The 23,388-nt window shown below is 44.0% G+C and overlaps 3 protein-coding genes across 3 annotated transcripts; 1 reads left to right on the top strand and 2 right to left on the bottom strand.

The window, feature by feature from the left end:
• Positions 1–25: 25 nt before the first annotated feature.
• ankmy1 (ankyrin repeat and MYND domain containing 1) lies at positions 26–6,662 on the bottom strand. Its single transcript, XM_069520424.1, has 20 exons — positions 6,316–6,662; positions 5,558–5,704; positions 5,297–5,491; positions 5,179–5,202; positions 4,863–5,101; positions 4,556–4,772; positions 4,191–4,349; positions 3,944–4,071; positions 3,395–3,770; positions 3,156–3,265; positions 2,892–3,063; positions 2,663–2,803; positions 2,490–2,597; positions 2,191–2,298; positions 1,985–2,107; positions 1,703–1,804; positions 1,141–1,306; positions 975–1,047; positions 706–860; positions 26–565 (listed from the first exon to the last, which is right to left on the bottom strand). The coding sequence occupies exons 1-20, from the start codon at positions 6,535–6,537 to the stop codon at positions 402–404; spliced, it is 3,129 nt and encodes a 1,042-aa protein (XP_069376525.1). The 5' UTR covers positions 6,538–6,662; the 3' UTR covers positions 26–401.
• A 1,003-nt stretch (positions 6,663–7,665) lies between these two features.
• stxbp3 (syntaxin binding protein 3) lies at positions 7,666–14,444 on the bottom strand. The gene is made up of 19 exons (XM_069520417.1): positions 14,291–14,444; positions 13,347–13,396; positions 13,165–13,246; positions 12,985–13,061; positions 12,805–12,877; positions 12,618–12,718; positions 12,282–12,427; positions 11,798–11,891; positions 11,410–11,534; positions 11,222–11,320; positions 11,075–11,132; positions 10,925–10,990; positions 10,579–10,659; positions 10,333–10,468; positions 10,096–10,202; positions 9,847–9,945; positions 8,881–8,966; positions 8,347–8,495; positions 7,666–8,265 (listed from the first exon to the last, which is right to left on the bottom strand). Exons 1-19 carry the CDS (start codon positions 14,334–14,336, stop codon positions 8,162–8,164), a joined length of 1,779 nt encoding a protein of 592 aa, XP_069376518.1. The 5' UTR covers positions 14,337–14,444; the 3' UTR covers positions 7,666–8,161.
• Positions 14,445–15,397: 953 nt separating this feature from the next.
• Positions 15,398–21,806, top strand: LOC109641705 (fibronectin type III domain-containing protein 7-like). Its single transcript, XM_020106235.2, has 15 exons — positions 15,398–15,450; positions 15,554–15,622; positions 15,787–15,802; positions 16,036–16,296; positions 16,737–16,997; positions 17,787–18,047; positions 18,323–18,586; positions 18,953–19,201; positions 19,294–19,551; positions 19,650–19,904; positions 20,041–20,295; positions 20,466–20,726; positions 21,001–21,030; positions 21,139–21,176; positions 21,317–21,806. The coding sequence occupies exons 2-14, from the start codon at positions 15,569–15,571 to the stop codon at positions 21,168–21,170; spliced, it is 2,457 nt and encodes an 818-aa protein (XP_019961794.2). The 5' UTR covers positions 15,398–15,450; positions 15,554–15,568; the 3' UTR covers positions 21,171–21,176; positions 21,317–21,806.
• The last annotated feature ends 1,582 nt before the right edge of the window (positions 21,807–23,388 follow it).

Below are 23,388 nucleotides of genomic sequence, written 5' to 3'. Positions count from 1 at the left end.
GTAATAATTTTATTAATATTGTTAATTTGTTATTATTGTTTAAATGTTTTTATTTTCTTTATCTTTGGGGGGATATATGATTTTCTGTTCTACAAATGATATTTTTTAATTCGTCTTCTTATACATGGAACATTTTTCAGGACAAAGAGGGAAAATGATTCAGTATTTCACAAAAATGTAAAGATTAGAGAAAGAACTATTTATACAAATTAGCAAACAAGTACAACAATAAAGAATCTAAAGTCATTAATAATATCAGAGGACTGAAGTACTTTGACTGTGAGACCTAGTACAAAGAACAATGCCGATGAGAAATTATTATGGCACAAAATATCGTCCTCAGCAATAAAGAGTGTATTTGAGTTGAAGACAGAATGGGACACAGGATTAACTCGATGAAGTCAGTTGCAGCTGTAGTTCTCCTTCAGGTTGACTTGGCTCTCTAAGATCTTCTCTGTCATTATCAACGGTCTGTGGACTCCCGGGGATCTCAACCTGTCACTCAAGGGCCCGGGGACTTTAGGGGGTTTTAACAAATCTTTCCTCTTGGTTCCAATGGCAGAAGCTGGAATGAGACAGACAGACATAGTATTTATCATCCACAATCAACCAACAACAACTTTTCCAGACAACAAACATATTTTCTGTAAATATCCCAGATTCATTCTTGTTATTCGGAGCGTCTCCTGGGATTCCCACTCCCACCTGTCGCCCTGACACACTCGTCCTTGTGTCTCTCCTCCCATCCCTTCAGTTTACAGCCCATGGAGCAGTAGGAAACCTTGTGGCAGCGGCTACAGGCCGTCAGCTTCACGGACACAGAGCGGCCGCAGTGATAGCAGAACTTCAACAAAGGTTTCCTTTGAGAAATTCACACATTAAGAGATACTGACAGGCTCCGGAAATTTATTCTTACTGATTATTTTACTAGAAAAAGAAATGGGACAATATGAACATGCCCCTTTTGATTGTACCTGTGTTTTTCAATAATGTGTGGTAGAGCTCCACATCTGAGGAGGGGCCCATTTGAGGAAATGGAACCTGGCCCTGTGTACACAGACCTCTCTACGTTATAGTTCACATTAACACAGCGATACACAGAGTTTCTTATCTTCAAAAACATAATTATATTATACTGACCATTTGGAGGGAGCTGTGTTTCTCTCTGTAAAGTCTCCTTCTCCCTCTGGACAGCAGTTTGTCTCAGCAGATCTCCCATCATGCTCAGCAGCTGGCGCCGTGCTATGAATGTTTCCCTCTCCCGAAGGTTCAAAGCGTGAAAGGGAGTGTTGGCAATATGTAAGTCCTGGACGATGACATTAAACGTAAAGACGGCTGCTCAGATTCAGAAATAAGTAATAAAAACAAAATAATACTCTGTGCCAGTTTACTTTATACGTTTTGTGTGTATAAAATGTGGTAGAAGAGGTGAGTCAACTCAGTGATGTCAATAAAACTTACAGTAAAACTGCAGAACTAAGTACAGCCTCAAAAACTACAGAAACACTGGATCTGACAAATAATTAACATCAATTAAAATCCCAAAGTAGGACTAATGGAAGAGTTATTGCAGTACTTTTATACTGTACATGTGTACTTAACACAATATAGTGGTAACTCTGTGTTCTGCCATGCAAACATTTGAATTCAGTTTATTGTATTAAACTAAAAGCGCACAGTCTTCTGACAGAGGGTGCGTTACCTGGTTGAAGGAGTCGTGTGCAAAGTCGACAGCGGTTCCCACGACGTCACCCACCATGACTGGCATCAAGATGTCAGCACCGGCCTCAGCTAACACGTCCAGCTACGTCAGAGACAAACACACAGAGAACGACTCACAACAGCAGCTTGAGATCAGAGAACAGATTTATTTGCTTATGATTTCGGAAACTGTACGATTGTGAATAATTTGCTCAGTACGCAGAGAGTGTGTGTGTGTGTGTGCGTGTGTCTGTGTGTGTGTGTTTGTGTGTGTGTGTGGTACCAGTTTAGGTCTGTTGCCACACAAGTGGTAGTTGATGTTGGCGACAGCACAGAGGGCGCTGCCCACCCCACGGCTCAGAGGGATGTTAGGATCTGCGCCTCCTCTCAACAGCTCCTCCACAGCCTAACAACAGTCAAGCACACAGTGAAGTATTGTGCACGTGTGTGTGTACAATGTATGTGTGTGTGTGTGTGTGTGGTATCCACCTGGTCATTGCCACTTGCTATAGCCAGAGAGAGAGGGGAGTGTCCACTCCAGAGGAGGCGTGTGCTGGCTCTGTGTGAGAGCAGCAGTTTCACGACCTCACTGGCATTCTGAGGAAAAACACTTTATTATTCATATCTCATTTTTTCATTTCCACACGTTGGAAGTCATGACGTCAAAACGACATAATAAACTCAAAACAACACTCAGACTCCTGGCTCACTGAGCAGCGTCTTTCAGCAGATGTCATATTAGTGCTGGAGTGTGTAGTTGTGTGTGTGTGCATGCACAGTACACAGACCTGGTAGTCACTGACTCTCTGACACGCCACGTGCAGAGCCGTTCTGCCTCCTCCTCTGAGGTGCGGCCACTCGTCCGTGCTCAGTGTTTCCTGAGCCGTCTTGAAAGGCTGAACACCAAGAATGAAAATATTATATCGATGGGCGAGAACGAGAAGTGACAGAAGACACGCACCTTATCTGGTTTATAGACGTCGTCCTGGTCGCACGCCTGAGCGTCTGGGTCGCTGACGGCACACAGCAGCAGCTCTGTGATCGTGGGACCTGCAGTTCCCGGCAGTGCTGCAGCCACATGCAGCGGATAAAGGCCTTTCCTCTTCAATGAGGATGAGAGGTTTGAGATATCATGGCTCAACCTGCTCTGAATTAACTTCCTTTAGAGGAAGTGAAACATGGATTCCTACCTCAGGTGGAAGGGGAATGTCGGTACGAGCTCCACACAGCAGCAGCCTCCTGACGGCCTCACTGTCAGCGGCCATGATTGCTAAAAAGAGGACAGGCATGGGCACCTTGGATGCGTTGGGGTCGGATCCACGCTCCAACAGAAGCTTCAGGGTGTCCAACCGAACGTCTCTTCTGGTGAGACGGACAAACAACATATAAGACTCACACAGAGAGACACAGGCAGAGTATCTTCAGAACAGAACAGGGGAAGAGAGGGAACTGACTCAAGTTTCATGGCAGCCATTTTGTGTGCAGTCTCCTGTGTGTCCTGGAGGGTGGAGCTGCTGACGGAGCAGGCAGAGACAGACGTCTGCTCGTGGGTCAGCTCTCCGTCCTGCAGCAGACGGATGAGAGGACGACCGTGAGTTCAAACAAGCAATGAGTCACTTTGTTCATTTGTATTTCTGGATTGGATTTAAAAGGGGTAAACAGCAGTCGGATGGTTTCTCTGTACTTTACATACCTGAACGTCTGCTGCTGTTTCAGCTCGACATTCTCTCCACTCCCCCACCTCCTCATCCTCCTTGTGAAAATGTCTCTCCTCACCGCCTTCCTCAATCTCCTCTTTCAACCCAACAACTCTTTCCTGGCCTTTTACTTCCTTTTCTTCAGTCTTCCCTTCATCCTCTTTACTCTCCCCGTCCTCCTCCATATGGCTGCATTCTTTCCTCTCGTCTCCCTCTGTCTCTGTCTCCCTGCTGTCCTCCTCCAGAGGGACTTCAGTGTCTGTAGGCGTCTCAGGTTGATTGAGACCAGGCCGACACTCAGGGATCAGCTCACTGTCGTTTGACGCGTTGCTGCTGTGAAGTGGGATGCGGTCGGTTGGTTCTTCTGCCGTCCTGAAAAGAAACCGCAACAAATCAAATTCAAACCTCAGATGAAACTAAAAACAAATCTACAAATGGAACATTTTCATTTTGCTTTGTCTTAATTATGAACATGTGGAATATATTAACGTAGAGTTTCTGCAGAATAACGTGTCAGAGCAGTTTTAGAGCAGCTACACTCGTACCGGTCAGAGAGGAGGCTCAGGGACGTGTTAGAGGTCTGAGGTCTGTTGTGAAGCTCGAGTGTGTCTGTGGTGAAGTCCGCTTGGCTGATCTGGGAGCGGCTCCCACATGAAGATGGGTTCTTTAAAACCTGACGACAAATCGGACAACGCAAAGAGTTTTATTTCAGTTTGTTTTCAGTGCAAAACACAAAAATTGTAAATTAACAGAATGTTCAGGTGCTAAAAGATGCATGAGGTTCAATGTTACTTGGGTTTGAGGTGATTCAAGCACAGAGGTGTTCAGACAGTGAAGAGGGAAGTAGAGGACGTGACACACAGCGAGGGCCGACATCCCGTCACAGTTCAGCTTGTCTATATCAACGCCCTCATCCAACAACAGGTGGATGACATCATGGTGGTTGTTTATCTGGCAGAAACAAAGAAGACAGGAGACTTTGAATTAGACGCCTCCAAATAGAGAAAACCTTTGAATGTTGTGTGAGGAGAAGGAGCGCAGGAGGAAACATTCTCCACATTTTAAGTTTGGGTACCAGCTGATTTTGAAGCTGCTTTTCTATTTTTCTATTTCTGTTGTTTGAAGAAACAAAGGCTGAACAATGAATGCAGTCTTACTGTGGCAGCCATCAGTGCAGTGTTCCCCTGTGAATCTGCTACATCAGGGTAAACCAAACCAGTCCTGAGGATCTGGGAAACAGCCCGTCGCTCCCCTCGTGACGCGCTCCGGATCAGCTGCTCTGAGGCCTCCTCCAGAGGCCCTTTAGGACCAAACCCTCCCCTGCTCAGAGAGAGAACGGCAGCTACGTCCCAGCACACGTTTTCAGCCAGTCGTCTGAGAGACACATAGAAACCTTCATGTTAGTCACTTGATGTTTGGAGTCAAGATGTAAGTTCTACTGCCGATCACCATCATCATCATCACCTGTGTTTGTGTATGTGAGCCTGCATGCGGGCCTGTAACGGCCACTTGGACAGTGGGTCTCGTTCATAGCCCTGGTGCGGATAAATGTCCGGCTCCCACAGCTCGCCATAAAAGTGCCGGTCCAACTCTCGTCTTCGACCAGCGGGCAGAGGCAGGAAGTCTCCGTTGGTTGAGTAACTCTCCAAGCCGGGGGGATAGATAAAGTTCTCATCTGGCAGCAGCTCTCTGTCTGCTCGTGTCTGAGGAGAAACAGGAGTTAGTTCATTTGCTTTAAGTCGCAAAGCTCAGGTGAATATTCACTGGAGAAGAAACTTACCTGAGAGGCACAGAGAACTGGAGGCTGAGGAACAGAAGAGAGAAGCAGATTTAAAACACAAAGATCCACAGATTTGATTTATAAAACATGGATCTGTGATAATCAGCGTGAACTGTACCTGAGTCAGGGAATCAGTGGCGGCGGCTGGGTCCATGTCGGCAGCATATTCAGGACAGTTCTTCAGACTGAAGCCCTCCTCTAAAGCTGAGCAGAGCCTCAGGAGGCGGGGCCCGACCCACAGACCCACATCCTGCCGACCGTCTGAATAACTAACCACACCGGGACCGAACCTCCGGTCAGTGTGGTACAAACCCTGAGGAGGGGCAGAGGTTTACTGGAAGTTCAGTCCACAGTGTCATCATCCATTCGACCGGTTTACCTGAAATGTGGCTCCATCGGGGAACAGCTGTCGTCCGTATCCTTCCTTTCTGTTGAGGTAGAACTTGCCGATGAACTTGTGTCCAGTGGGCCAGCAGTACTGTCCGTCCCCATGTCTGTAGTCTTTGTAGTAAGAGCCCTCGTGGTACTAAAGGAGCCGACAGAGAAATCAGACAGCTTCATTAACTGCAGGAGACAAAAAGTTTACAACTTTACCAGGATGAGCATCAAATTATCCTCCATCTTTGAAACTCCAAAAATGAGTTCAGGTACTTTTATAAACTTTTTGTTACGTTAAGTGGTGACGAGTATGTACTGTAAGTATATTATCCAAGTACTTTTCAGTACAGATCTGAGGTTCTACTTTATACTCTGATTATAATTGAAAACAGATCACAAGCTAACTGACAGTAATATGATTTTTTATATTTATACATGTTGCACTTTTGACACTACATTTTTGGCAGCTTCAGATTCTTCGCAGAATCAAAAACAAAATATAATCTAAAATATTGGTTTAACCATCGGGATGTGAAAAAGTTTAAATTCTATATTTACTAGACGCAACATTAAAGTAATTGTTACACATGAATACATAAATAATATAACGTATATTATTCTGAAAGGGTTACTGATGTGTGGAGTATATTCATTATAATGTCTGACAGTAGTGTGACTTTGACCTAGAAGTAGAATCTATCCTGAAACAAGTATTATATTGTGTGGAGTGAGTATTAGGGAGTAGATAAAGATCCGAACCTCCCCGCTCCTCCAGGTCCACCTCCCTCTTCCATGTTTCAGTCCGTCCTCAGCTTCTCCCTCGTATCTGGACCCGTCGCTTCCCTCCTGAACACCGGCTCCTCGCTGCCTCTCCTCCCGGCCCGGAGCTGCTCTGTGACCGGCTTTGTGTCCTCCTGACCCCGGCTCCTCACCTCCACCTCCACCTCCTCCTCCTCCTCCTTCACCGGCCGTCGACAGCATTTCCCCCGGAGCGGGTCAGTGTGAGCAGCTGATCTGGATCCACGAGAGAAGAACCGAGAGAAAGAAAAGTTTCCAACGTGTCAATCTGATTTGTTTTCTAACTGTGAACTCCTCCGCCCGTCGTCAAGGAGACGGCAGGTCTCACGCATGCGCAGTAGAGAAGAAACATGACTAACTGTTTTAAATGTTCATTAAAAGTTCATTAAAAGTTATTTATTCTTTTTAAAAATGTTGTTTATTCTCTTGTCTCCTCATCCGGACCTGCCTGCTGTTTTGTTCTTGTCTTAAGGAATACAGTGAACTGTAATCTTATTTAACATCACAACGAAACTGTATTTGATTCCATTTTATTTTCCTTATATATTGTATTTATATGTATACCCACAGTTTGAATTATACACACGAGATACAAGAGTTTTTAATTTAGCTAATTATTTATTATAAGTTTCTGCTTTGCTGAGTTTTTATACTTTTTTAATGAACTTTTAAATTTTTTGCAGACTAAAGGTGAAGTGGGATAAACAGTGAACGCATGTCAATAGAAGAGGAAAGAGAGAGTGGGTCACGTGTGTGTGTGTGTGTGTGTGTGTGTGTGTGGTTACCTGACACTGTTTCCTCTCACTGACTCTGTCGCTCCTGGTTTCCTCCTGTGTTATTATGAGACGACACAGTTTTGATGTGTCAAAACATAAAGAAACTTCTCCTTTAAAAGGTATTTTAGATAAGTGCAGCTCTTTCTTACTTTATGTATTTATAATTTAAGTCAACAATATTGGTTCTGCTGCACTAAAACAACATATTCCTAAAACACAATTTTAACAACCCCCATTTTAATTGCAATTAGCCAAAAATCATCGAGGACTCGGAAAAAAAAAGTGTAATCAAAAACAATCCTCCACTCGATTGTCCAGTTCTAGAAAATATAAAAGAGAAAGGTTGATAATATATAAACTCCTTTTGTAAAAGTGAAACAAAGCTCTATATTCGTCCCTTGTCTTTCTATTGAGAAGAACATGAATGCACAGACAGCTCAGCATCATAATATAGAAACAAACAAAGCTACAGAAATGATTCTAGATATTTTGAACTCCCTCTCAGTCCATAAAGAAGAAAACAAACTCAGACTAGTTTTGAACAACTTCATCCTTTAATTAGTCAGCCATTCAAAACAAGAACATAAAGATTCTACGTTAAAGACACTCTTGAAAATTATATTAAGTGTTTATAAACAGCAGTGACTGAAAAAGTAAAAATGGTGGAGCAGGGCCTCAGTGCTTTCATACAGTATTTACATGAGCGTTGTGCTTCTTTCCCCCAAAATCATTCTGTCTCCGAGAGTTGCTCTTTAACACGTAACATTACAGGCAGGTTGTTTTTAAGGACAAATGTGAATGTCAGAGAGGAAAGTGAAAGTCATATCAGACCTCATTCTTCCAATTGAGAAAATCATCTTAAAGGAGAATCTGTTCCACCTTCTGTCAATGTGCACTAGGATTTTAAATGATCACGAAAACATAAAGATAAGCATTAAGGTGAATTCCCTTCAGTCTTCCATTCAGGAAGAAGAGTTGAGTGCAGTGTGCAGAGAGATATGAGATGCGGGGGGGGGGGGCGGGCAGACTTCTCAGGCATTGCTCCGTTCGTCTATCGTGAAAGTCTCCATGGGACGTTTGCTCAGGGCCTTGATGTCGTCCAGGAGACCGGTGGGGGTCAAAATGTGGGAGGACCCTGGATTCAAAGTGTAAAGAAGGTCCGTCACACGTGTCCCAAGATGCAATGTGATCTGTGAAATCTCGTACGAACACTCACCTATGATGACCTCGCAGGATTTGACAGCCTGCGTGACCTCGTAGGCGGAACGCATCTCTGAGAAGCTGATTCCACCGATAATGAAGATGATGAGGCGGGAGCCGCTCCGCCGCTCGTCCTGAGAGCTGGCTTTGTGCTTCTGACGGGCACTGAGGACCAGAGGACAGGTGGAGGGACTTTAGTGAGATTCAAACTAAAACCATGAGTGAACATCCTGACAGGAAAGAACAGGGATGAATCACAAAGCTGGAGAAACAAATTACCACTGGAGGGCGCCAGTTTATCACACTAGTACTGTCTGTATTTATCTTTGAAATCTAACGAGGACGTTCAGTTCGTAAAACAATCAATTAATTTGACAGATGAAAGTGAGAAAAACGGTTTCCTGTTACATTTGCCAGTTAAAAGAAATAAGAAGATATTTGGTGTTGGTTCTCACAGAATCTGGATTGTGTGACAATAAGTGACTGGGATCAAATATAAAAAGTCTGACCCAGTTAATGTGCGATGATGACTCGTTAAAAGAAAACCCACCTGACAGCTCCGGAGCCGTTCCAGGCAGCAGGAGACTCAGACTGGTGCGGCCACTCTCTGGTGTCCAGTTTGTTCTCCACAGCGTCCTGAAAGTGACGGATCATTAACTTATCATCATCTGTAGACGTTAATCAAACCTGGATTTTTATCTGACGGTCCTTTAACTTTCCTTCTGTTTGAGTTTGAGCTTTTTGTTTTCATGACTTAAAACCTGCTGTCTGTGAAAACGACTTGAAGTATAACTCAAATGTTTAATTTCCGGTGAATAGAGCTGTGATTTTGTCGTTAAGTGATTCAGAAACAAACTCCAAACGCAGGAACTGAATCCTTGAACGACAGAGAAAGAACAGAACTACGTGACAGTTTCTGCTGCCGACTCTAAAAAGCACGAGGGGACGTCAAACACTTCTCAGTCTCCAGAACATTCACTCAGGCTCCCACTCGTCAAAGACCGGTCTGTTTCCTGGTCACGTTAACAGGAAACCTTGTTGTTTCTCACACACAACACATATAATGCTTCAACGATATAAGCCCTTGAGAATCAGAACAAAGGGAAGTTGATGAATCAGGGGGACGCTCCCGAGGGGTGGACACACAAATGGGTCTCACCTGCGTCTTACAGATGCTGAGGTGTCCCAGGACACAAACACACATGTAACATTGCCTGATGGATGACCTGAATCTGATAACATCTCTTCCTGGTGCTTTCACAGCTCAGTTCATTATTTTTCTCACAAATTCCTTTCACGGGGGGACGGGGGAATCATAGTGACCCAGATCGATCCGCATGTAAGACTTGTTTTCTTTTTTCCTTTTTGCTCTACATGCTCTGCAGACCCACTTTAAATAACCGCTTCCTACCTGCACACAAACCTTGATGCTGTTTAAATGTTTCTCTTATCTTTAGTCATAAAGTGTAAATGCTGACAACTGACTGAATATAAGAATCAATTCTTCCTCACTGACCTCCATCACATCTTTTATGACGGGGGTCCACCTGGAGAGGTTGTACGTCTGGTCCTGGGAACGATCCCGTCTGGATGCTTTGCGAGCGAAGAGACTCGACTGGAAACAGAAACGTATTTGAGCAACGGAGAGATTCAGGGACAGACGACAGAATCGAACATACAAACAAAACGACGACACACGAGATAAAGAACTCGTCAAGGATCAAAAAGCATCAGATCGGTCGATCGTTCCCTCAGCCCCACCTACCGCTGTGATGATAGGGACGCCCAGCTCTTTCCAGTTCAGGATAAATTCTCGTTCATCCTCGATCTTGACATGTTGGATGAGTTTGTTCAAGTTCTCGTCTGTTGTTCCTGTTTACACATAAACAAACAAACAAACAAACAATCAGGGTCTTGGTAGAAAAGGGGAAACTTTAGGTTTTAAAGTTCTAAATTTCTGAACAAAGCAAGAAGAATCAGCTGAAGGTAGAGGAGGTCGTACCGTTGAGGCTGAAGATGTAGAGCAGCACAGCTCTGACCTTCTCGTGGGTGCTGTACGGGTGGAGCAGCACAGGCAGCAGGGTCCTCATTTGATCTTTCACCTTCACCCCTTCCACGTCCGACCCCACTGCAAGGTCCTGCACAGAGCCCAAACATTTCTCATCTTTCAGTAAGGCTGGAGACACAGTACACGACCGGTGTGGTAAAAATGTTTCCCACCAAAACACAAACAGGACCACGGACAGACCTGCTCAGCTTTGCAGAGTTTCTCCACGTTGTTTGAGAATTGTTGCATGCAGTCCTCGGCCAACTGCAGGTGAATGGTTTGCTGTAAATTCAAAAACAGAGAGAAACAATGTGACCATTGTGATACATGTTATTATTAGAGTTTCTAAAGGATTGCCCATCATGAGAAGGTATATATCACATAATTATTATTATTATGACTTTCCATTCAGTTCAGCTGCTAGAAAGTGCTTAAGTTAACCACACATGAAAACAGGGCCATGGAACAACACACCCAACCACATGATGATCCCTTAGAGCAATAGAAGTTGAACAGATAACTTTGAGAGTAAAGTGATGTTTCATACCTCAGTCAGCTGTTTACGGAACGAGGGCATCTTCTTCATCATTTGGGCCAAGTTGCTAATTGTGATCTAAAGAGAAAACAAAATGTTTGCTCAGGTATTTCGACTCAGGACTGAAGCTCAACATTCCGATCGTGGGAGAAAGAACCGTACCTTCCCATCTGGCTGTTTCTTGCTTGCAGATATTTCCTTCACCATCTTGGGGATTTGTCTTTTGTGAAAAAGAAAAACAGGGTCATGTCTGAGGTGAGGTAGAAAGGAACAGGACACGCCCACCAATCAGGTGTCGCACACACTTACTCTGAGACCTCAGCGATGTGCTTGTGCCTCAGCTTCACCCACAGCATGTCGTCCTCGTTCAGCAGGGCCTGCTTCTCCGAGCCATCTTTGGACTTGTACCTGGCCACAAAAACAACCAGATAATTGGTTTCAGCTAGAAATGTTTCATCTGAAACGTGTGAACATGGAGAAATCCCTGCTGGTATTACTTGTAGGTGTCATTCTGGATATCGATGAGGTCGTAGGTCATGGCCTGGTAGGTCAGCTCGTGCAGGATGGGGCTGACGGGGTCAAAACCTCTTTCCACTATCAGCAGCTGGGCCTGGGTCTTTCCCTGGTGATGGGGGAAATACATAAATTATATTTTAGAGTATGTTAATATTATAAAAACCGTGGTTACAGCTTTATGACACATCGTGTCTTCCTTCTTTCTGTGATAATGCTGATATCGAGCAACAACTCCAAACATTTTACTTTTTAAATTTCTATAACCTCTGTTAAACTGTCGATGGAGAAAAAACACTGTATCTCTAGTTCCTCGTCTGCTCTAAGACCTTGTTTATACTTTCAACATTCCTGATTCAGCAGGAGTCTCACCTTTTTCTTGCCACTGTCATCCAGATCGTAGTGTCTGGCCAGCTTGTTGTCCACCAGCTCTGCCAGAATCTTGGCGTTCTCCATGTTGGTGTCTCTAGAAATGATGAGTCCATGAAATATTATGGTTTAAAATAGGTTTAACGATGCAATGTTTTATTTTAGAACCAGCCAATGAACAATCTTTGATATTCTGTTTCCTCGTGAAAAGCTCCGCTGTGACAAACTGTCATTTCTAGACAGTGTAGTTGTGAAAATATGGACCATTATCACAATATATAAAAAAGTGTAACGGGCGGCCAAGCAGATCAGGTATAAACACATTTGATTTTTGAAGCGCTCACTAGTTGTTAATCAACCTGACCCTCGCCTGAGCCTCGTTTTCTGCCACGGTTAGAAAACACATCCTGTGATCTCAGGTCAAGCTTCTCTCCTGAACGCTCTCACTGTGCTTAGGGGCTGAGAAACCAAATCTTCTCTGACTTACTTCTTGTATCTGATTCCTGGATACTCGTCCAACGTGGCACAGAGAGTGACGAGCTGGTCTGCGAGCGTCTCCAGGGTTTTCATTTTGTCCACGCTGTTGGGACTGTAGATGCTTTGGAAAGCTCCCGGATTATCACATGTGAACACCTGGAAAATAAAAAAACAAAAATACCAGTGAAAAATAAATTGTTGACTCATTATTACCAGTTACAATTATGAATTATTTTAACAATCTACATGTAATCAAATAATAAAGCAGAGAACACGGCAAATATCTTCCCAACTACAAAGAAAAGCATAAAGAGAGAGAGAAAGGACGAAGACTGAAACCACTCACTTGTGCCTCTTGTGGCATGAAGGACATGTTGATTTCCTTACAGACTCGTATGTACTTTCCACAGTACAGCTTCATATTGTTGAACAGGTCATCGGGGCAGTCTGTCGGACAAATGAACATCAATACAATTTAGATGAAGTCAGTTATGTCGCTGCTTTAGTAGATCAGAGATTTGTTGGTTACTTACAGTCAGTGAAATAAACATAAGCCGCTTTGTACTTGGGTTTGGTTTTGAAGTCGGCAATAAAGGCATCCACACACTAAACATATGAAATATAGTTTTAGAAATAACAGGTAGAAACACCATCATAAAGAAAACCCATTTAAAGAAATGCAAAATGACCTTTCCAGGGTTATAATATCAGACCTTAGCTGTGGGTGGCATGAAGTAGATGGCCTTCATTTCTGGAACAGGCTCTCTGATTCTGTACAGGTCCTCCACAACTACATCAACAAGAGGTTTAGTTTAACAGCAGTGACGGGCGTCCACACACAGACGACATCATAAACGTTTCAGTCTCATGGAGAAACAAAGTGCTTCACTCACTTGTTATCTTTTCGGACATCAGGTCGGACATTTTGCAGCATGACGAGAGGAGCTTGGTGGTGAAAGGGTCCAGAATCAATATCTGTGAAGAGGATAAATCAGTAGCCAACAGTCAAATGGGGGCCAGAGTAACTGCATCTGTGTTTTCATGTCCCTGAACTTTAAGAACTGAGGATTCTTACCTTCCATACTTCAGATTTTCTGCTGTCCGCTATAATCGTTTCTTTTATTTCTGTAAGAGACACAGAACACGACTCATTCAAACACCAGGACACCGGAAACCGAGAATAGTTACACAACGATGGCAGACATCAGCAGCTGAGAGTCAGATTCATGCGCTCAGGTCAGAGGACTGAGAGCTTCAGTTTGTGCTTCTGGAAGCAGCTCAGGGTAAAAACCTCAACCTGCGACATCTTCACCATAACCACTGTGTTTATTCAAAAGAGAGGGATTCACTGGAGCCAGCTTCTAACGAGGATCTGACTGCCCGAGGACGTGACAACATGGATTACAGTCTCAGATTGTATTACAGTTCCCAGACAGCAGAGAGACACAGAGAGACACACACACACACACACACACACACACACACACACACACACACACACACACACACACACACACACACGTCTTCTCAATGTGAGATACAACAACAGTAAGTGCGTTCTCGTTTGACAAGACAATGCGTTTGTTGATGGATTCAACTGGAGCCTCACTTTAACCCAACACCAACGGAAACAACACAACCTGATGTGAGTGTGAGTGTGTGTGTGTGTGTGTGTGTGTGTGTGTGTGTGTGTGTGTGTGTCGGTTTGTCAACGACAGACTGACACATCCGAGGCGGGGCTGCGGGTGACTAAAGCGGGGCAACAACCTGAGGACGTGCCGGTGAAGTTCCGGTGAAACGACAGGAAGGAATTCATTTTGAATCGTGTTGTCATCACTGCAGTTACACACACATCTGTAATCTTCCGGCGTCAAACACAACAAGAGCAGAAGCTGCAGTTCACCGTGAGCAACGGTCGATGAAACAACACGTGGTCGCGTTTAAACCTTTAACGTTTTAATATTAAAGTCTTACAGTTTCACGTGGACGTTAAAAATCTCCCGTTAGACGTGAACTTACTTTTCCAAACTAGTTTCTTCAGCCCGTGATCCGAACCCGCCGCCATCTTTCTTTTTCCACCTCTTCCTGTCCCCTGTGTCCTCCGCGTCTGACGTCATCCGCGTCATCAAGTGTGCGACGGAGCGTTGTAGTTTTTTTATGACAAACGAATCAAACGATGACAAACAGATCACACGTTAATTAATTAATTGAATGTGAATTAGTTAATAAATAATAATTGAATTAAAAGTAAGACACATAAAATAAATCAAACAGACATTAACTGAAATAATAAAAACAAAACAAACATTTAATCCATTTAACTTTTTTCTTCATCCACCGTCGTCACTTTTTTGTCCTCCATGATTTTACCAAACACAAAAACACACAATCTCCCCAGATCATAAATACTGTCAAAAGAAATCTATTAAGTGTAGAAGGTATTTAGTCACTGGTTGGGTCATTATTAAGTTTTCAATTGGACTTTGCTTTAGGGCTTAAAGGAGTTAATGCTCTACATTTCTATTTCTATAAAATAAGAAACAAGAATGAATTTCACTCAATCTAAAAATGTAATATTTAGTCCTAGTCTTGAGATATAAATGAAGAAGTTCAGCTTGTGATTTTACTTTGTAAAACATGTCCAAATCTTTGCCTCTGTTCCTGTCGTCTAACATTTTGTAGTAATTTCTTTAATGGTTTGATTCAAGCTTTAGATTTGACTGATTTATTATATATCAGATATAATATGTTTTTCTATAGTGTTGTTTTATATATCTTTCTGTTTTTATCAGCTCCTTACCGAATTGACTTCTTGCTTCTAGTGTCTGACGGTACAGTTTCACAGTTTTGTTGTGATCCAGCGCCTGCAGAAGTGTTTTAATGTGAAACACTACCTTCTTCTTCGGAATTTTAGTAAAATTTCCCTCCATCGCTTAGAGCAATATGCTTCTATTTCTATTATTCCTGTGTGTGTTTTAAAGCCTCTAGCCAGGGGAACTCCTGATCCCCTCTTCCTGTCACTCTTCTTTTTCCTTGACTACATCCTTGAGTATAGTATAACATGCCCATAGCTGCAGGTGGTTCCTTCTCATGCTATTCACCCTGCACCTGTCCGCCAAGGTACATCTCCGCTCCTCTACGATTGGACATTTCCAACCAGTGGGAGGAGCCAGCTGCAGGTATGTCAACCCGACACAGACAAGAAAAGGCAAAACAGAAAAGAGTGAATCAATTGTACAATAGAAAATCTTCGAGAAGCCGTGAAGGTGAAAGTGTTTCCAGTTACAGACGTGAAGAATGGGCGTCATGAAGTGGCTGACCATGTTTGTCTTGTTGGGCATTTACTTACAGGTAACGACGCTTTGTTTATTTATTCATTTCAAATGCAGACACTGAAAATTTGCGAGGAAAAGTGAAGAAGGCAAAGAAATTAAAGATTCACATTGAAAGTGATTAACTTGTTAGTAATAACTTGGATTGTTTGAATAAGTCTATTTTCTTTTCTGTGTTTGCAGGCTGTGACAGCATCAGGTACTGTTTTGCTCTTTTAACATTAATTCCACTCGTAAATATCTTCTCACTGTCTCATATGAGGAAGAACAATCCCACAACTGTATCATCACTGGTGGAGGAAATTTATTTTACTTAAAAGTACCAATACACGGACAAAAATGTACTCAAGTAAAAGTAAAAGTACCACATTAATTGTTCTGAGTTTGAGATTGATGAAGTATAATTTCCATGTCTTGCGTTGCTCTCTTCAGGTCCCCAGTTGTCCGTGTTCTCTGTAACATCCAAGACTGCGATCCTCAGATGGACCAGGGTCTCGGGAGCGAGCTCGTACAAGATCAATGTCGCCTCCAAAAGTTCACCCACCAACATAATCGCTTTCTCACTGTTTGGCCCAAACACTGTGATGGGCTCCATCAACTCTCTGTCCCCAAACATCAAATATGTCTTTTCTATCGAGGCTCAGGACCAAAATCAACAATTACTGGACCAAGCAACAGTCGAGTCATCAACAGGTGAGAGGAGACACACTGGATGGATGGATGGATGGATGAATGGATAGGTGAATAGATGGATGGATGAATGGATGGATAGATAGATAGATAGATGGATGGATAGATGAATAGATGGATGGATAGATAGATAGATGAATGGATGGATGGATAGATGGATAGATAGATAGATAGATAGATGGATGGATGGATAGGTGAATAGATGGATGGATGAATGGATGGATGGATGGATAGATAGATAGATGGATGGATGGATAGCTGAATAGATGGATGGATGAATGGATGGATGTATGGATGGATGGATGGATAGATAGATAGATAGATAGATAGATAGATAGATAGATAGATAGATAGATAGATAGATAGAATAAATATCTATTCTGCAGTTGTGTGTGTGTTTAACTGCATCTTGAACAAACTTTTTGTTTTAAATTCCATTTTAGCTCCTGAGATGATGGATCCCATCCACGCAGTGAAGCCGAAGGACAGCAGGACGTTGATGGTGGAGTTCACCCCATGCTCCAGCGCCACTCACTACATCGTACGTGTCCAGAACTCCGCTGGTTTCTACAGAGAAGACGCGGTGTCGTCCTCCCCCGCTGAGATCCAGGCGCTGACTCCGTACACCGAGTACACGCTCAGCATCATGGCGGTGAACACAGGAGGCCGCAGCCAGCCGTCTCCGTCTGTGACTGCAAAGACAAGTAAGATGTTGATGTTGACTTTTGTATTTTTCCTTTCAGCCAGTTCAGACATGAATTCAGTTAAAATATCACCAGAGGGATCATTTGTGTGTCACACATTCACTGAGCGACACTGGACCCTTTTGTCATCACTCCTCATGCCCCCAGTCGTTAACTGATCTGTCCCATTGTCCCCCCCCCCCCCCACCATGTACATGTGAGTGAACACATATACGCATCCTCAGGCACATGCACTCTCAGTGTTTGTGCAAAACCAAGGTTTGTCTAAGAGAAGAAACTCACCAGCATCCCTCAGGGTCTCTCCTGTGTCGGTGATAACTACACCTGACCCCTGTGAGACAGACACACAAAGAGCTGACCTCATCACAAGCACAAAGAAGTCACCTCTCACCTCCGCTGCCTCCTCCAGGGGAACATCTGATCCTCACAAGCTAAAAAAAAACATTTCGACAAACAGATTCACCATTTGTTTGCTCGCTGTTTGATTTTCCCTCAGGGTCGCTCTCTCTCAGTTGTTGTAAATCACCGACACATTAACATGTGGTTTTATTTGAGATAACAAAGACAAACCTTGATGATTTAAGTTGTTTTAATATGTTAGATTAAACGTTATTACATCATACATTCAAATTATAAAAGAATTATTTGTTCAACAGAATTGACATAAGATATAAAAAAGGCATCATGACAACACACAGAAGCATTTAGAGAGAAATAAAAAGAAAATCCATACATAATAATTGAAAAATGAAAATATAACTATTAAAATAATTCTCCTCTCCTCCACAGTTTTGCCTCCTCCTCAGCCCTCCACCTCCTCGCTCAGCAACGACAGCATCACTGTATCCTGGGCTCCGGTCGCTCACGCCGTCCAGTACACTCTGTCCGTGTACAAGTTTAATTCAAGCACCAACATGAAGCACAACACCTCCAGCACCAATCTGACCATTTCTGACCTGGACGCCGGCTCGCTCTACATCACCGGGGTTCACGCCTGGGACGCTGAGGGCCGCAAGGGAGAGGGCAGTCTGTACATCAACCAGACAACACGTAAGGAGCCGCTGAGAAATAACTCCACGAATATTTAGAAAAAGATGTTCATATATTCATAAAAATATGATATGTCATGCCAGTGCATTTGTCCCATCCCTTCATGGGACACTCTTCTTCTGATATTTCAAAAACATGGAGGAAATATTCAGGGGAAAACACATAATAATAACAAACATAATTACATTTATAAATTGACTTGTAACCAGTGTCCAGATGCACAGTGGGTGGACCTGTACGTTCCTACAGCATCACTGTCTTCTGTCATTTAACAGGACCTCCAACACCCTCTGCTGTCAACGTCTCTGTGGTGCTGGGTAACGGTGTGTCCGAGCTCTCGGTGTCCTGGGCAGCTGATCCGGAGGTCTACGCACCCGTCGAGTATCTGGTGACGAGCGACCGGAACCTCACGTGTAACTCTTCATCCAGCTCCTGCATCCTGTCTCCAGTGAACTGTGGAGAGGTTCACACCATCCAGGTCACGGCCTCCAACCCGGCCGGGCCCAGCCACCCGTCCCACCCCGAAGTCTTCATCACCTGTAAGTAGCAGAGATTCACTCTGAGTCCGTTCTGTAAGAATCTGTTCTTCGGTTTATACGTAATCTTATTTAAAATCCAACCAAGCAACAAATAAACAGTCAGGGGGGAAAACATTTATATTTCTATCACATGCGTCACACAAAATGTAGAAAGTTGAAATCCATAGTTTGTGATTATGGTGAGAAAAGAAAAACGTTCTGTGAACATACGTCCTAATTTTTATGTTAAAGAAAGTTATAGAAGTCAGTCAATGGAAAGAGAATAAAACATTAAAGGTTCAGTGTGTAAGATTTAGATGAAATGGATCTATTGACACAAATTGAATATAAAATGGAGACTGAACTCCCTGCTGTCTGTCCTCTCAGTCCCCTGTCCACCAGAGTCTTTGGCCCTGGAGGAGTCTGGAAACTGCTCGCTGACCTGGAGCACGGTGCCTCATGCTGAAGGCTACATGGCCTTCATCAAGAGAGGTGATGATGTGGAGGAGATCTGCAACACCAGCAGCAGCAACTGCACCTTCCACTGCCAGTGCGGCTACACCTACCTGATGTCTGTGCACGCCTTCAACCAGGCCGGCACCAGTCCTCCAGGAGAGAGCTTCAACTACACCACCTGTAAGTAGCAGCAGAGGGGACATGTCTTCATCATCATCATCATCATCATATGTTTCATGTGTGTTCACCTGTGCATCACCTGTGTCCCTCAGCGCCCTGTTGTCCAGAGGCTGTATCCGTCTCTGCGGTGAGCACAGACACTCTGGAGATCACGTGGACAGCTTCCCGGGGGGCGGAGGTGTACGAGACCCGGGCTGCGGACGGTTCAGAGGTCATCCTGTGCAACGACACTGCACCTGTGTGCGCCCTCTCTGACCTCAGCTGTGACAGTGCCTACAGCGTGGTGGTGACCCCCTGCAACGACCTCAGCGGGTGCAACCGTGGATGCAAAGCTCACACCAAAGACACAGGTGGAGAACGTCAATACAATTCTTGTCTTATCACAAACTTCACAGTAGCTGTCAGCCTTTAACTCCTCCTCTCCTCCTCCTCTCCTCCTCCCCTCCAGCTCCTTGCACGCCCATGAACACGATGCTGAGTGTGAAAAACTCCTCCTGCGTCGGTGTCAGCTGGACAGCGAACAACAGAGCCGCCAATTACACCGTCAGTGCGATGGGAGACGACGGCACACGCACCTGCACCACCACTGGAAACAGCTGCGACATCACCGACCTGCCCTGTGGCTCCACATTTGAGGTCAGTGTGGTCGCACACGGCGTCACAGGGAGGAGTTTACCCAGCTACTACGAAACTCTGGAGACAGGTGAGAGGACTGAAGCTCAACACTGCTGCTCATCTGTGTTGATGTTTCCTGACGTTATCAGCTTCTGTCGAGATCGTTGACAGAATGTACATCTTCATATGTGTCACTCCTTCTTCTTCTTCTTCTTCTGTTCCAGAGCCTTGTTGCCCGGTGAATCTGACGGTGGCCCAGGTGACCCAGGCCATGACCAACGTCACCTGGTCTCACGCCAAAGGGGCTAACTCCTTCATCACCTCTCTGACATCGCCGCGTGGCCACGCCCGCTGCCACACGCAGGACTCGCACTGCCTCATGGGATGCATCACCTGCGGCACAAACTACACCGTCACCATGGAGGCGTTCAGCCACAGCGGGCGCAAGGCCAACTGCACCTATGAGGGCTTCTCGTCCAGTGAGTGAGGACGTCTTCAACCAATGAGACGCAGAGACAAACAGATTTAAATGATTGCAAACAGAATCTTTGCGTCAGTTATTCACCAACATCTTGTTTGAGGTAACAAGGCCTCAACAGACCAGGGACTTCACCCCCCCCCCCCCCCCCTCTGTCTGTCTCTCGTACAGGTGCGTGCTGTCCCTCAGGGGTCAGGCTGTACAGGATGGCAGGAAGCTCTATGCGGTTGTACTGGCGCGGCTCAGGCAGCAGCCGCGGCCACGTGGCAGAGATGGTGGGAGGCAGCAACAACTACACCTGCTCCGCATCTCCTGGGGAGAGCAGCTGTGATGTTGGCAACGTCCAGTGTGGAGACGTCTACCACGTGGTGGTGGCTCCGCTCGCAGCAGAGGGCAGCAGAGTGCTGTTCTGTGCTCAGAGGATCTACTCAGGTATGAAGCTCACTGTGACGTCACGTGACGGGGAAAATGTTCACACCTTTTGAAGTTGATTTTTTTTTTTTTTTTTTATAAAGTTAGGACTCAGGTTCGACTGGTGAGATTTTTTTTAATCACAATGTTTTATGATATAAAAGAAAACACAGCTGGAGGTTTTAATTGAATTGACTTTAATTGGTATTTATTTATTTATAACAACGATTATATAATTTAACAACAGCAGCAAAGAGGAACAGTTTTTCTGAATTGTTGTCATCGTCTCTTGCAGTAACTTGCTCAGACAACAACTTCGGCACAGGTGAGTACTTTACTGTTTAGAACTTTGATTATTTAAAGTTTCCTTCACCAAAATTAGTACTTGTGAATATTGTGCTTTCTGTTTCTAATACCACTTCAATGTGTTCAGTGATTTACAGAGGGAAGAGAAGTGTGGACTAGCACATGGTGAGTAAATATAAAAACACACGTCCAGTGATGGAAACATGCTAATCACAGTAGTTGACTGAACATTGAAGGTTAAAGTCAGTGAAATATTTACAATATAAAAATGCAGAAGACTTGAAGTTGTTGTTTTGTCTTTACAGCCTCGACACATAGACATCTCACCTTCGTCTTCTTCATCCTCCTCTTCCTCAAGCGTCATCTTCGATCGTCTCGATGGCGACAGGCGGAAAAATAAATAGAAGTTATTCCAGAATAAACGTATATTTCTGTTCTCCAAGATACAAAGTGATGACGAAGTGAATGTTTGTGACATAAAAAACAACAGAAGTAAACTTTAATATGAGTGGTGAAAGAAAGTTGATGTGAAAAAGTCTTCTCATTTTTGAGTCCACAAAGAAACTAAACTAAATATACATTGAAATAAATGATCTAATTGAACAGTAACAGTGACTCAACTAACATTTTACATCCGCCATGAAACTGTTTGCCCCTTTTTTTAAAGATTAATTTGAGAACTGACCAAATTAAAATAAACATCTTCGCTACAACCCTAAGTTAGACGCCAGAGTATGTGTCACTGTGGTTGTTTGGCCCTGATGCATATTTCTAGTAATAAAAGAATTCCCAGTATCATGTATGTGTTTTTTTTAATTTTGCACGTGGACATATATTAGTTTTTGTTTTCTGTTGTTAGATAACGAAGCAGATTTAATCTTGACCAAGGCCTGTCCACACATCAGCCAGGCCCAGCTGGATATCTGTCATTTACTCACTCATACAGTTTCTGTCAGCAGCAGCGGGTTAGCACCGCACCCCCACTCATATTTTACACATGACTGTACTCACCTTTCTTTACATGGCAAGCACATGCACATGTATGTCAATGTGGACAAAAAGATTTTGGACGAAAACAAAAAATAGAGTCAGATTCAAACCACAGTCATCAGCTGTGGAAGTTTTATTGGATGGTGTCAAAGTTTGACCTGAGGCCTTATTGAACCTTTCTCACCAAACATCTCTGAGACCATTGTTCCAGGATAATGAGAAATCTGATCAGACGCCTCTTCTCACTTTCCCATAAACTAAGAACCTTTTTGCTGTGAGGCGACGCTGCCAACCACTAGTGCCCCCTAGTGACGAGGTCGCAGAAAGCACTGAACACCCCCCCCCCCCCCCCTCTTCTTCTCTTTCTGGTGCCATGTCAGGTCAACGGTAAATTAACTGTATTGATGTAAAGCTTTTCTACTTTTATCTATAACTCAAAGTGTTGGTGTTTTACCCAAGGACACTTTGACATGTGGACTGGAGGACCCGGGGTTTAAACTATCAACCTACTGGTTAGTGGACAACCGACCCAAGATACCTCCTGAGCTACAGCTCCCGAAACTGACTCCGTTATCTCCATTGCTTCTCCTGTAAGGGTCACAGGAGGAGCTGGAGTTAATCCCAGCTGACGTGTGTACACCGTGCACTGCAATAAAAACATGATTATGAATATTATCTTCCAGTTCCACCGACTGATCCTCTGCACTGGTCCTTCATAATCCTCACAGAAAAACATGTGTCACCCTGCCTCCTCTTCACAACACACGGTTTCAGTTGTCTGACGTCCCTTGTGACAGGAGGGACGGTGCTGGTATTATCTCCAGTGCAGTGACAACAGTGTAGGTTATCAGTGGTGATACTGTGGAGGAGCTCAGTGGGGAGAAGTCGACTGAAACAAAAAGAGAGAACGACATTTCCACGTTCACCTCCCCACCCAGAACTGGAGACCTCTCAGCAGCTTATGTAACACGTCATGGTAGAAAAGAGCAGGATTGTTTCTTCTACATTCATGAATCCAACTGCAGCACCTCTGTCAGACACATGCATCATGGGAAAACACAGACTTTATATAATTATACAACCACAGGAAAAGGTTTGGGACGAGAACAATAATGTGACACTGTTCAAACCCTCATCCACTTTTAATGGATGTTTAATGTGTCAAGGTTTGACCTGAGGCCTTATTGAAGGTTTCTGACCTTTAATATCGCCGGGGTCATTGTTACAGGATGATAATATAATCATCTGATCCGACGACTCCTCTCCACTGAAAACATCGACATACATACTGTAAATATCCGTGCGGGACGCTGACAGAGTTTCATGAAATTGTCGGGTTTATTGTAACGTCCAGTCCTTGAGTTAAGTTATGTTTCTCTATTTGCAC

This window comes from Paralichthys olivaceus, chromosome 3, assembly GCF_024713975.1.
Source record: "Paralichthys olivaceus isolate ysfri-2021 chromosome 3, ASM2471397v2, whole genome shotgun sequence".
Classification (NCBI taxonomy): domain Eukaryota; kingdom Metazoa; phylum Chordata; class Actinopteri; order Pleuronectiformes; family Paralichthyidae; genus Paralichthys; species Paralichthys olivaceus.
This window is presented reverse-complemented; position numbering and strand designations above follow the sequence as displayed.